This window comes from Rhipicephalus sanguineus, chromosome 11 (genome assembly GCF_013339695.2).
Source record: "Rhipicephalus sanguineus isolate Rsan-2018 chromosome 11, BIME_Rsan_1.4, whole genome shotgun sequence".
In the NCBI taxonomy this organism is placed as follows: domain Eukaryota; kingdom Metazoa; phylum Arthropoda; class Arachnida; order Ixodida; family Ixodidae; genus Rhipicephalus; species Rhipicephalus sanguineus.
In genome coordinates this window covers 142,892,549-142,906,344 of record NC_051186.1, presented here as the reverse complement: position 1 = coordinate 142,906,344, position 13,796 = coordinate 142,892,549, and the positions used below count along the sequence as shown (strand labels likewise).

The following is a 13,796-nucleotide window of genomic DNA, read 5'->3' as shown; positions in this document are numbered from 1 at the left end:
AGCAGTGTGAATGTTATCGGGACCTGGCGAGGCTTTAGTCTTTAAATTGAGAAGCATAAATACTACGCCTGATAGTGACACGATGTCAGAGTCGAGTTGAGGAGAGGTGGGATCAGCGCTACCGTGATCCTTTTGAAAGTATTCATTGAAATGCATAGCTATGCTTGTTTGATCTGTAACGATGATGTCGTTGTGAATTATTTGAATAATGTCTTCTTTTTTACGCGACAACTGTGGGGGGGGGGAGTGATTCTTAATAATAAAAAAACAGGAAGTGAAGAAAAAATGAGAGCCCCGCAACTGTCTATCTCATGGATGACACCTCAGCAGTAGCTCTCAGGGGGATGGGATAAGGAGGGATTAAAAGAGTAATAGGAAAGAGTAGGAGTGGGGGATCCTGTCAGCGGAGTTCATGGACGGGGCACGATGAGCAGGAGCACGAGGGCATCACGGAAAGGCGGGCCTTAATCGGTGAGAGGCGCTCGGCTTGGCTGACGTGGGAACCGTCACGGCACGACGATCGGCCAGAGGCACGGAGATCACAGAGAGTCGAAACTCAATCCGAGGTGCACGGCGTAGCGGACGACGAAACCGTTCGCAGCGGCACGACGATCGGCGAGAGGCGGAGAAGACTCAGCATCGCGGACGACGCAACCACCACGCATGAAATCCACCGAGAGAATCCGACAACTGTGGCAAGAACTTATAAGGAGCCGTTCGTATGAAGTTTGGCGCAGTATGTTGGAAATAAATGTGCTTTGCAAATCGGATAGACTGGTGGAGAAGTGTCTGGTTCGTTCGAATAGTTTTCTAGGGACACCACATCATCTTAACTGCTTTAGTTTTCTATTTTAATGCAAGTTGTCACGGGTAATCAACGGATTTTTTTAGCTATTCTTTTCTTCTTATTAGGCACAAAGTTGTCTGTACAGTACTGACATAACTTTTTAATGTGTCCCATAGCTCTTAAACATCAGACCCACCAAAATTGTTCAGGTTTATATCAAGGAAGTCTAAAACACTTTCATCCGCCGCATGGAGGAAATCTTTAACCATGACTGTTTTAGAAGGTGCACTTCTTTTTTGTCATGAATGGGCAAGAACACTTCGCCAAATAGTGGTTTGAAAGACCAGGTTCAATTGCCACAGAAAAAATTGTCCATGCATCCGCCTAGACAAACAAGATCCAATATAGAAGAGGAGCTTCCCTGAACGCGAGTAGGTTGTCTAACCACTTGTTGTAAGTTACTGCACAACATTAAGTTCAACACACTGTGAACAAGCACGCTGGGCTCATTAGAAGTAAACGGATTCTCCCACTCAACACCAGGAAGGTTGAAATCACCAGCAATAAATATTTTTTGTTGTATAAAATACGACACGCGATTGATAAACCTTGCAAAAAAAAATTGCATTGGCTTAGCTCGGCTATGCCAGGATATACGTAGCGTTAGCAAAGGTTCAGCTGATTATTCTGAGCTTTCAAGATTTCCGCAGCACGTTTAGCGTTCCTCTGTTCATTCTTCTTACGCTGAAGCGCTAATTGCCAGGAAACTACTTCGGGATCCCATGGCATAAGCTTCTCGGCTCTTCTGCGCCGTTGAGCAGCATTTGCGCTCTCCTTCTCCATGGCGTTACCCACCTGCAAACGCCAGTCAGAGGCGCTATCAAGTGGCACCAGCGCACTGTCAGACGGCGACTGCACAGCGAAGGCGAATACACCATCTCCCGCTCCATCTCCCGCTAAAGGGGACCATTAGTAGATGCGAAGCCGGAGCACTTGCACGATCGCGTTCCGTTGGCGATCGTTGGGCGTGCTACCGAGCTCGTGTCGTGGAACGCGAAGAGCGACGCTACGCGCGTCGTATCTTCCATCTAGCCTGGTCGTTAATTCTCACAGGGCGAGCGGGAACGCGGTCGACAGGCGGGCGAGAGGGGGCAGCGTAGTAGAGAAGAGAGAAGGGGAGGGGACGCGCATGCGCTCGAGCTCATCGCGGCGTTGCGCAGGAGAGAATTTCGGCATGTCTAGCCCGCGTTTCAGAGGAAGAGTGGAAAGGGGAAGGGGAGAGGGAAAGTGGAGAGGGTAATGGGAGATGGGGGGAGAGGGGAAGTGGGGAGCGGTAGGGGAGAGGGTGAGTGGAGGGGGGAAATGGGAGAGGGTAGATGACAGGGGGAATTGTGAGGGGGAGTGGATAGGAGGTGTGTGGGGAGGGTATGCGCATGCGCAGTAAGGGTGGTGACGCCGCACACCACCACCGGATTGAGCTCCGCCTTAAGATACTTCGCATCTAATATCTGCGCGCGCCATGGCTACGACGTCACCCCTCTCGAATGCGCAGAGCAGCAGCGGCGAGTCACGCGCGCATGCGCAGCACGGCTCATGATGACCCCCGCGAAACCTGCTCTGGCTAGGCAAGTGTAGCTAACGCTACAAAACTTCGGTGGAGCATCGGGAGGGCAGTACACGGCTAAGAGTAATAAAGATAAGCCCCAGAATGACAATGATAAGGAAATGCCTTAATGATTATCGTTTCATTCATAAGTGTTGCCGGAATGTTTTGTTTAATCAGAACGGCAGCGTCACCACTTCTCGCATTTCTATCCCATCGAAATACTGGGAACGAAGGCGGAAAGACGCTGTTGTGAGTTTCATTTTGGAGCCAGGTTTCAGTGATCACAACGACATGAGGACTGTACCCCAGAATTATGGATTCAAGCTGATCACTTTTGTTCACAATACTTTACACATTGATATTTAAAAGGTGCAGTTCCTCAACGCGTGATATTTTCTCTCAATCTTTGCTGGAAATTTCTTTTGTCGGCTAACCAATTCTACCCTAGAATCCACATCATCAACCCATACGTGTGGGTCATTAGTCGTAGTTTATCATGCAGAATTACTTTCTTGCCCTGTTGTCTTTCTGTTTTGGCGCTTTGCCATAACAGCTTGCGTTTCCTTAGAGTGTCTGCCGAATAGTCATTCTGCACGAAAATTCTTGTTCCCTTAAGGTTTTGCGTATTTCTAAAGGGACACTAAAGGCAAATATTAAGTCGACGTTGGTTGTTGAAATAGTTGTCCAGAAACCTCGTAGTGCTACTTTTATGCCAAGGAAGTGCTTATTTTGAAATAAAATCACGTTTTAGTGGTCCGCATCGCGTTAGCGCACTTCAAATCACCCGCCTGAAATCCGACTTTCATGCGTCACTGCTGCCGTGCGCAACGTTGCCCGCCTTTACTGCGCGGCCGCCGACACTAGTAGCAGCAGAGCGAAAGTAGCGGGACCCACAGCAGCAACAACGGTCATCGAAGCTTGCCGCAATCGCCGCAATGGATGTGGAAGGAGAACTTGACAACGAGACATTGGCTCCCGACGCTGGGCTCCAATTCAGCGCATTGAGCCCCGATGAACGCGGTATGCTGCTGAGGGCTCGTAGTGCCGGCGTCGTTGCATGCGGCATTTTGTCGAACTTTCTGTCAGAGCGACTTTCACGACCGTGCAAAACACACGCGGCAGTACGCGATCCCGAAACTACCACTCAGACACGTTCGCGTGAGCGAAGCAGGGCGCCGGGCGAAGCGCAGTTCGGCGCAGAACGGAACCTTTGAACCACGCGCGCCGTTCCCCATGGCAACGCCACAGAGGTTCTTTTTTCCATGAATCAAACGGAAACGAACAAACAGCATTTTATTACGTCTTTTGATGCATGGAAGGTCCTTTTCTTATTGCTGCTAGATAGATTACTATTGATTTATTGTAGGCAAACTCTCATACGTCATCGAGATCACTTCGAAAATGTCCCACTCGTGGCGCTCATCGTGTGATACATTTAGCTTAATTTCTCGGTAAGTAGGGCACTGCAAGGGTTGACGCTTGGGCAAGTTGGTGTGGATTCATTTCAAAAAGGTTAACAGCGCAAGAACGATTAGGAAGGGACGAGACAACAAAGGTAAAGGGCGCTGACTTCCAACTAGTCTTTATTTCGATAAGAAGTGCATATATACATGGCAAGGGAGAGGGCGCTAGACAAGAAAAGAAAAGAAAGAAAGGATGTACAGGTGCTGCCATCGTTGCCTCATCATCTCCAATGGTTGTGCGTTAGTGCTCCCTCTATTGCGCTTCTAAATCAAGAAATTTATTACCTGGCTGGGTTTTAGGGCACACGTGGTGATATGCGCGCTGTATTGGAGATGACGAGGCAACGATGGCAGCACCTGTACATCCTTTCTTTCTTTTCTTGTCTAGCGCCCTCTCCCTTGCCATGTATATAGGCACTTCTTATCGAAATAAAGACTAGTTGGAAGTCAGCGCTCTTTACCTTTGTTGTCTCGTCCTTTCCTAATCGTTCTTGCGCTGTTAACCCTTTTTTAGAAGTAGGGCACTGCTGTTGATATTATTACCGTTTTAGATGTTGTCATACATTAAGCTTTCACTCTGACATAAATTGTTACTTGCCTTTAGTGTCCCTTTAAGAACTTCCTGCTTTACGCTGTAATTTTGAAAGAAAACAATTACTGGTCTCTTTTTACCCGGTTTTCCAATGCTATATATTCTTCCGACAGAGCTGCATCTTACGTTTAGCGTATTACAAAAAAGGTCATCAATTTAGCGCGAAGAGTTGTATCAGTTTCAGTGCTGTCCTCCTGAATGCCAAACACAACCAAGCTCGAGCGCCTGCTCCTATCCTCAAGATCAGCTACATTTGCTTGAAACGATTTGACTGCCCGCTCCAGGCCGTCTACTCGCGAGACATGCATTTCGAATTCGGTAAAACGCTTGTTAAGGTCTCCAATCATTCTTTTCATAATAATAATATTTGGGGTTTAACGTCCCAAAACCACGATTTGATTATGAGAGACGCCGCAGTGGAGGGCTCCGGAAATTTCGACCACCTGGGGTTCTTTAACGTGCACCTAAATCTAAGCACACGGGCCTCAAATATTTTCGCCTCCATCGAAAACGCAGCCGCCGTGGCCGGGATTCGATCCCGCGACCTTCGGGTCAGCAGTCGAGCGCCATAACCACTAGACCACCGTGGCGGGGCCAATCATTCTTTTCATATTTTCATATTGGTCTGCTGATCCGCCAATGTGGTTATCTATGTACCAGCTTAGTTTGCACCTCTAATGGTTGGGTCAATAAGGCTTCAGCGTTCGCCCAGGGTTCACTTGAGTATCTCCGCACAATAAAAGATTACACACACAAAGAACGTCGAGTAGAATTTGAAGACAGTGGCGTGGGCATGGCAGGCCGCGACAGTCACCTTTGATTGAGCCTGCATAACGCAGAAGATCGGCTTATTAGCCGACATCGCGAGGCCTGGTCCGCCAGACCAACTCAAGTTGTAGCGATGCAGCATGTCCATTATAAAGGAGTCTGAAGAAGTCACGTGGGATGGCGGGGCGGTAGTCATATTGATAACGTGAAGCCAGAAGCACTGTCGGTGCGGTGCAGTCTGCGTAGTTGGATCAATGAATGCACCGAGTTATACTATTATCTCGGTTTTAACGTCCCGAAACCACGCTATGATGAGGGACGCTGTAGTGGAGAGCTCCGGAAATTTCGACCGCTTGGAGTTCTTTAACGTGCACCTAAAAAAATTTGGCAGATCCCACGTACCGTGAATCGATGTTATGCGAAGCATGCGCGGGATGGTGACTGTGGCGTTTTTTTTTTTTCACATTGAGCGAAACGTTACGGAATGACGCTAGAGAAATATGTAAGTGGTATACGCACATTCATATGTTGAAGAGTCGCATATCTATTATATAACCAGTTGTTTACCATTGCGGTACGATGGCAACAGACACATGGGTGTTACCAACACCAGACGCGGTAAACTGATATGTAGTGCTTATATTCTTCAATACTGGATAGCGCGAATCCGTACAGGGCAAAGAAGGAACACAGAAACACAGGAAAGGCGTAAGTTGCAACTAAGCTTCATTCAGGAGAGTTTCCCTAGATATATACGCAGCCGAATGGCATGCGCAGGCGCAATGCACGTACGTTACAGTCAGTTACAGTTTTAATGCTTATACTTGTCCGTTATGACGGAGAGCGCACGCACGTTTCACGAACCCGTATGTATGTGTAGAAGGGGATCTTGACAGTTCTCGAAGAAGGTAATCATCACCGTGATCAATGAGCACCAGCAGCTGGACCGAACTTGTTAATCGGATCCGTTCGTGATCGCGGTTACGAGGGGTCTAGGGTTAAGTGCGAGGTATAGTACAGCTGGTGAAAATCCTGGATGCCTCTTACGAAGAAATGATCTATGATGCCTGCTGTCGTGGACGTGGCAGCGAGGTTTTTGATGCCCTCTCCACATCCAATCCGTCTTTCACACAATATAAGGACCAAGCATTTTTGGGTCTTGAAAAATCAATGTTCAAGACACCGGTAATGATGAGAGGCCTGGTTCTCTCGGCAGATTTACTGTATGAAGCATTGACGCCGGTTTTTGTGTAATCCGCGTGGTCCACGTTGCGGACCATGTGGACGAGTGGGTGGTATTTGAGCGTCTTCCAGGGGCGTTCTGTCTTCAGTTTCCTCACCTTCCTTGCGTTCGCCACGGTCGTGTAGCGGTTAAGGTGCTGGGCTGCTGACCCGAAGGTCGCGGGTTCGATCCCGGCCGCGGCGGTCGCATTTGGATATAGGCGAAATGCTAGATGCCCGTGTTCTTTGCGATCACGGTACACGTTAAAGAATACCCAATGGTCAAAATTTCCGGAGCCATTCGCTACGGCGTCTTTCATATCATATGTTGGTTTTCCGACATAAAACCCCAACAATTATTATTATTATCACTTTTCTTGCGTGTCAATGTGTGTGTTCGCGGTTACTGTGTTATTTGAAACTCTGTATCACCTGTGGCACATACCCGCATAACATTAACCCTTGTTTACGGGTATGTGCCACACGTGACTGAGAGAAAGGGTTTCATGACGTACGCGACAGGTATTTTGAGTTATTCATGTCATGACCAGTGAATTGTGTTCGTCATACACTGATCCCCTGCTAGGCCAATTTTGGTATATTACAAGTTATGGAGACGACGAGGAGAGCACCCAGACGTAGGCGGCTAGATAGATAGATAGATAGATAGATAGATAGATAGATAGATAGATAGATAGATAGATAGATAGATAGATAGATAGATAGATAGATAGATAGATAGATAGATAGATAGATAGATAGATAGATAGATAGATAGATAGATAGATAGATAGATAGATAGATAGATAGATAGATAGATAGATAGATAGATAGATAGATAGATAGATAGATAGATAGATAGATAGATAGATAGATAGACAGATAGATAGATAGATAGATAGATAGATAGATAGATAGATAGAAACGGCCAAAGTGCCTGAGGTTCGCTAAGCAAAGCTTCGCATTTAATATAGGTACGCAGGCCTCAAACATTTTCGCCTCCATCGAAAATACAGCTACCGCTGAGAATGCACCGAGTTGAATCCCATCCGGCTGAAGGGCTGCTTTCACTAACTGTGTCAGTAGAACCTGCATAACGCAGAAGATCGGCTTGTTAGGGAACATCGCGAGGGCTGGTCTGCACACAACTACTACACTTACAAAAACACGTCGATCCACCTCGTAACGCTTGGCTTAAAGCCGAAAAATGCAGCATATAACTACTCACTGAGAGCTTCACATGAAAGCGATTCCCACAAGGCGTGGGATCTGCCGAATTTCACGTACTCCTCTCCTTCAATCTGAAAAGTCAAGGAAGAGGAAGCTTGTGCGCACAGCTCGCTCTTACCCTCCTCCTTTCAGGTTGAGGGGCCGCAAGCAATGCGTGTAAAGGAAGGCAGTTGCTGCTCTGAGAACAAGTCCCTTGTTCGGATTTATTTCGTACATTAATATCTGCATGGTAATTCATCTTACGCGGAAATTGGACGGTTGCACATGTGTCCTCGCCGGGCAGGTTTAAGCACTGAATATATTACATGGAAGTCAACTTGAATCTACTGATTTTGTGGACGAGCTGGTCTGTGATAATTCTGGGTGGTAGTTAAAACATTCTGTTCATCTTCCTTTTCCTCTACACTTATTTGTCATGTTTGATTGTCTTTTTATATTTCACTTTTTGAGCGCATAAATGAACAAGGACGAAAAGCGACACGGACACAGTGTCGTGTCCGCGCTGTGTCCGTGTCGCTTTTCGTCCTTGTTAATTTGTGCGCTCAAAAAGTGAAACAAGAATTACCAACATGCCCAAGCGTACGCTCTTTCATGATTGTTTTTCATTTATATTGCTCTAACTGATGCCACTGATGGCGCCTCCTGCTTGTAGTATAGCAGGTTTTTGTAGTACGTCAGAGTTTAAAGGTAAAACAATAATGCAGTGAGAGTTTTAATTGCTAGGAAGCATAGAACGATGCTACCGTAAAAACCTCGTTCATAAGTAAAATCAGTCAAGCGCCATAACGATTACAGAAATATCTGCGAAACATGGCTGAGCGAAGAGCGTGTGCAATGCGCGAACTCTCTTTATTCTCGCATGCTAAAGGTATTGTGCAGACTATTAAATGTTGTTACATGCGTGCTGTTCGGTGCATCTAGGTGGGCAGAGACGGAGGGTGAAACACGAATGCAAAGCTTTGTTAGCCTGTGCTCACTTAGGCTAACTCTACTTTTTCTTCATCAAACCTTGCAGGAGGCCATGTGACTGCCGCTGCATTTGTGTGGAGTTGGAGCGGAACTTCGTCTCAGTAAATGGCCCCACCGTCTACGAGGTGACGTCATAGGATCACTCGTGGTCGAAAAAATAGCGTGGTCGAATCGCTCTTCGCATCAGCAGCAGAATAACACTTCATGGTAGAGCGCTCCGGTGATGATCATAACTTAGGGGCTGGCTGAGAAACTTTCTCCGCCGACTTCAGCTCGCTCGTGGCCCGTGAGTACCAGTGAAACGCAAGCATACGGTGCCAGGCCGCCGTGTGCAACAGTTCCCAGTGACGACGACTGCCACATGAGCGACGCGTCAATGTGATCACTCGAGTCTGTCTACCAAGCGGCAGAAGATCCCAATGAAATGTTCCAGCGTAGCCTTGGGCCTCGCTGCAGCTCAGCTTGTTGCCGGATTGGGCCTGGCCGTGCTTCCCATTCACACAATGCTCAAGTTGCCGTCGCTTGCCACTAGAGACTGTCCACTGTGGGCCGCTGGACCGGTAAGTGAAGTCCATGCCGCTGAGCATCTGAATCAGATCTGCTGCAGTGTACGATTGCTAATATTTAATAATCATCGTCATCCTGACGACGCCCACTGCAGGGCAAAGGCATCTCCCATGTTCCGCCAATCAACCCGGTCCTGTGCTTGCTGTTGCCACGTTATTCCCGCAAACTTCTTAAAGTCATCTGCCCAACTAACTTTCTTTCGCGCGCTTGTCTTTTCTTGGAATCCAGTCAGTTACTCTTAATGACCAGCGGTTTTTTTTTACTGCGCGCTACATGCCCTGTCCATGTTCATTTCTTCTTCTTCATTTCAAAGTCAAAGTCATATCATTATTCTAGCGTACATTAAAATGAGAAATAGGAAAAATATACACACGAGGGTCCCATAGTCGAAAACTGCAGCGGGACCCTCGGTTAAAAATAGTTAACAAGAAGCATAAAAAAAGAAAACAGCCAGCAAGTGATCCAAAACAAGGAAATGCTTAAAGGCCAACTGCAACGAAATTTTGCACACCTCAAAAAACCGATTTATAGGCAGTCTAGCTGGAGATAATGCTACCTGCCAAATTTCACCTTCGAAATGCAAGTGGTTACCTCAGAAAAAAAACCCGCCAACAACGCAATTTTTGATACTGAAACTAGAAAAAACGACGCCATTACAGCTGACCAGAAGTGACGCAGGCTGCAGCCCGACTGACCGACCGATACAGGCGAATGGTCTGCTCTGCGCTCCGAAGTATTCGCTTCGCGGCCGCGCCAGAGCTTCCTTTTTAGATAGTAACGAAAAAAACTAAGCATGTAAACATCCACCGTGAAGGAAACACGGATACATGCCCATAAAGCGCTTCTCTAAGCAACGGCTGACCGCTTGGCACCTATCGTCCTATCGTCTCGGCCTGCTGTCTTGGAGAACTCGCTGGTTCACAATAAATGATGCTGGTGGTTTACACAACGGGTATTCTCGCTTCGTTGATAGACTACGGACAGTAAGACAGCGTTGTTTTCGACATCGATGCTCGGTTTCGCACACTTCCATGTCTACCGAAAGCGTCCCTCTTGTCTGACTGCACCCTAAACTTTTACATTAAACCTAACATAGCACAATTTCTTTTCTTAAAGTACGTTTACGTGCTTGAATTCCTTTGAACCGAGCACGGCTACATTTCTGTCGAACTTTTCTGCTTTGACTACTAGTACACTACTAGCAACTAGACGCGAGCCGATTAGCTTTTGGAGCTTTCATTACTCGCGCGTAGATGGTGCAGCTAGTCTAGCGCTTCACGGGGCGTAGTTTTCCCGGCTTTATGTTGTACTAATGTCTTTCGAATAGCGTTAGGCTATATTTTAGCGGGCGAAACACGCGAACGCAAGCATTTCACGCTATACTAAAGCTGTCTAATACGAATACCTCTTGTCGCCGGTGCTTCTCCAAACACTCGTCGGAGCTTCCCGCTGTTGGGTTTGTAGTGGCTGAATATTGAAGGCACTTCGTCAGGATTCAACATTCTTTTCAGTTTCAACAGTGTTTGGGCGAAAAGAGACCGGTCGTACATAAAGTCGCCTTTTGAAGTGCGCCGCGTAAAGTACCACGCTGTTCGATAGCTCCCATTCCTTTCACCTCACTGTGATAACGCGCAGCTATTGGAGCTTTACCTGTTTCGGAAAAGCGTGGAAGCTAGTCCCGTGCGTAACATATGTGTTCCAGGAGCTACAGCCCCGCATTTCGTCCTACAAAAGAGTTAACTTTTCTGAATTAGCCGCTCGTAGAGGGGCGTGACGCAGAAAAGGAAGGGATCCGGCTGCAGAGAGTTCTGCTATGGTTCTGCTCACGAGCGGCCGTGAACTGTGAATTACGTCATTTCCGTTTGCGTCCGATTTGCCCGGGCACACCGCTAAAGCTCCGCGTCGTCTGCTAGCTGACAATTAGAGCACCGATTACAAATGAAATACGCGATTGCAAGGTTTTTCACGGGGATTATCATTACTTACCCAACATATACAACGCATTCCAAGCGAATTCTGTCCAAGTCAAATTTCGTTGCAGTTGGCCTGTAAAATGCAAAAAAATATCTAATAGTTAATGTACATGCATTAAGACATAGTAGCAAAGCACAACTACTGCATACGACTAACAAAACACTAAATACAGCACAAATGATGCATTGCCGATTTCAGAAACAAGAAGCTGTATAAGTGTCGATATGCTGAATAGGGTAAACTTAGATTTACAAGTAAAAGAAGTTTAATAGCATGTTTGAATTCAGGAAAAGGTGATGAAGTTTTGAGAGTTAAGGGTAAATCATTCCACAGTTCTATGGTCGCGATTTCACCTAAGAAGTGCTTAACACCCGTTAGTTCCCTGACCCACTCTGCTCTCTTCTTGTCCCTTAAGGTTACACCTACCATTTTCCTTTACATTACTCGCTGCGTGGTCCTCAGTTTAAGTATAACCTTTTTTGTAAGCCTCCAGGTTTCTGGTAAGTACCGGTAAGATGCAGCTGTTATATACCTTCCACTTGAGGGATGGTGGTAAACTACCCTTCATGATTTGAGAATGATTGCTGAATGTGCTCCATCCCATCCTCATTCTCTAGTTACTTCAGTCTCACGGCTCGGCTCCCCGGTTACTACCTTTCCTAAGTAGACGTATTCCTTTAGAAATTCCAGTGCCGCGCTACCTATCGCAAAGCGCTGTTCTCTTCCGAGACTGTTGCACATTACTCTAGTTTTCTACATATTAATTTTCAGACCTATCGTTCTACTTTCCTTATCCAATTCAATGATCATGAATTGCAATTCGTCCCCTCAGTTACTGTTACTCATTAATGCAATGTCATCAGCGAATCGCATGTTACTAAGGTACTCCCCATTAACTCTTATCTCTACTCTTCCCTATCGAGGGCCCTGAAAACCTCCTGTAAGACGCGGCAAATAGCATTAGGGAGATCGTGTCTCTCCGCCTTACACCCTTCTTTATTGGAATTTTGTCGCTTTCTTTATGGAGGACTATGGTAGCTGTGGAGCCGCTGTAAATAAATTTCTTCTAGTATGTCTATATATATATATATATATATATATATATATATATATATTGCCACGTGGTCGTGAAGTCGATGAAGGCAGCAGTCAGCAGGTCCGAGATGAAACTCTTTACTCTTTATTAGGCCGATCTTGTGGCCGGGAAACTGAAAGTCAAGCTACAGCAATAAACTGATAGCGGCGAGCAGAGCGTCGACCGTCGATCAACTGACAAGCGCTGAAGCGCGTTGGCATTTAAACATGTGCCGTAGAATATTCCAGCTTTATCGCTGGCTGTCGCGCAAATTCTAGAATGAGCTCGAGTGTGCGCGTTTTGCGCGCAATCTTAGCAAAAGGATCTATAACGGGCACTGACATCGCATAGTACACGGGCCTCTAGCATTTCGCATCCATCAAAATGCGACCGCCGCGGCCGCGATCGAACCCGCTGCCTTCGGGTCAGCATCCGAGCACCATATCCACTGCTCCACCGCGGCGGACGAGGTAGAAAGAATAATATTCATATGGTCCCTTTTGAATTTGCCAAAGACGACTCGAAGGCGAAAGCGATTAGCTTCGTCTTTTAAGTCGATGTATTGATCCCCCCCCCCCGACTGAACACTTTCAGCACTCGACTTTGCTTTGCACTGCCTCCGGGATCGAAGGCATTGAAAGCTTCTTGCTCCTCAAGTGGTTTTGCAGTACCTCCAGGATCGGCCCTCCTTTGACAAAACGACGATATCCTGTGATGACGTCATCATGTAACCTCACGTTATAAAAAGTCACAGAGACGCCCTGATGATCTAATAAATTCCTGTGACGTCATGGGTCGATGTCATTACATGATTATGATGATTTTTGCACCAGTTGTGTTGACACCGACCGCGGACGCTGACGCCGCGAACGCCGCAATTGGCGTTTCATTTGGCATTGAAGGATTTCGCCTTAATGAACGAGACAATCTGGACTTGGTCGATGGCGTGCCTATCTCTTCTTAAGTCGCTTCTGCTGCAGTACAGTTCTGGCATGCGGAAAAGCGCGCCAATGTTAGGTACGGACTATCAGCTGCCACGGCACGCAGCACATTTTGTCACTTATATGCATACGCATGCGCGCGCTGTATAATAACGAATACCACTAGGATCGCTGACTACCAAGCAATTTACTGGCAATTATACAGAGCTTTGTATGACGTTGCTGTGGCCCGGAGAAACAATACACATTACTGAACAAGCTGATAAGTTGCCCCGACTGACATTTATGAGAACTTACAATTTGAATAAAATCCTCCTCGTGTTCGCATTATTGGGAGACTACTGCATAAATAAAAAAGCATTGCTTCTAGAAAAGAGCGAACACAAAACAAGCATTCAAACCATATATTTGATGATAAGGCGTGATAAGTACGTAGCGCTCCACGCATCCGTTTCCCGGTTAAAGATTACCGTTGTGCGAGCTACCCCTGCGACGGCAGCAGGCGACGTAAGGAGTGACATCACTAGCCTTTCACATAGGAAAGTCCAGCCTCTACACAAAAAAGATGGCTGAATTCTCTGTCATACGAATCGGTATAACACG

General features: G+C 46.7%; 1 protein-coding gene across 1 annotated transcript in view; it reads left to right on the top strand.

Annotated features, from left to right (window-relative positions):
- Window positions 1–13,796, top strand: part of LOC119375551 (uncharacterized) — a 138,351-nt gene that overhangs the window by 41,819 nt on the left and 82,736 nt on the right. Inside the window, exon 2 of the mRNA XM_037645747.2 lies at window positions 8,683–9,196. Coding sequence (XP_037501675.1) covers window positions 9,056–9,196 — 141 coding nt within the window. The 5' untranslated portion in view covers window positions 8,683–9,055. The remainder of the gene's footprint in view (window positions 1–8,682; window positions 9,197–13,796) is intronic.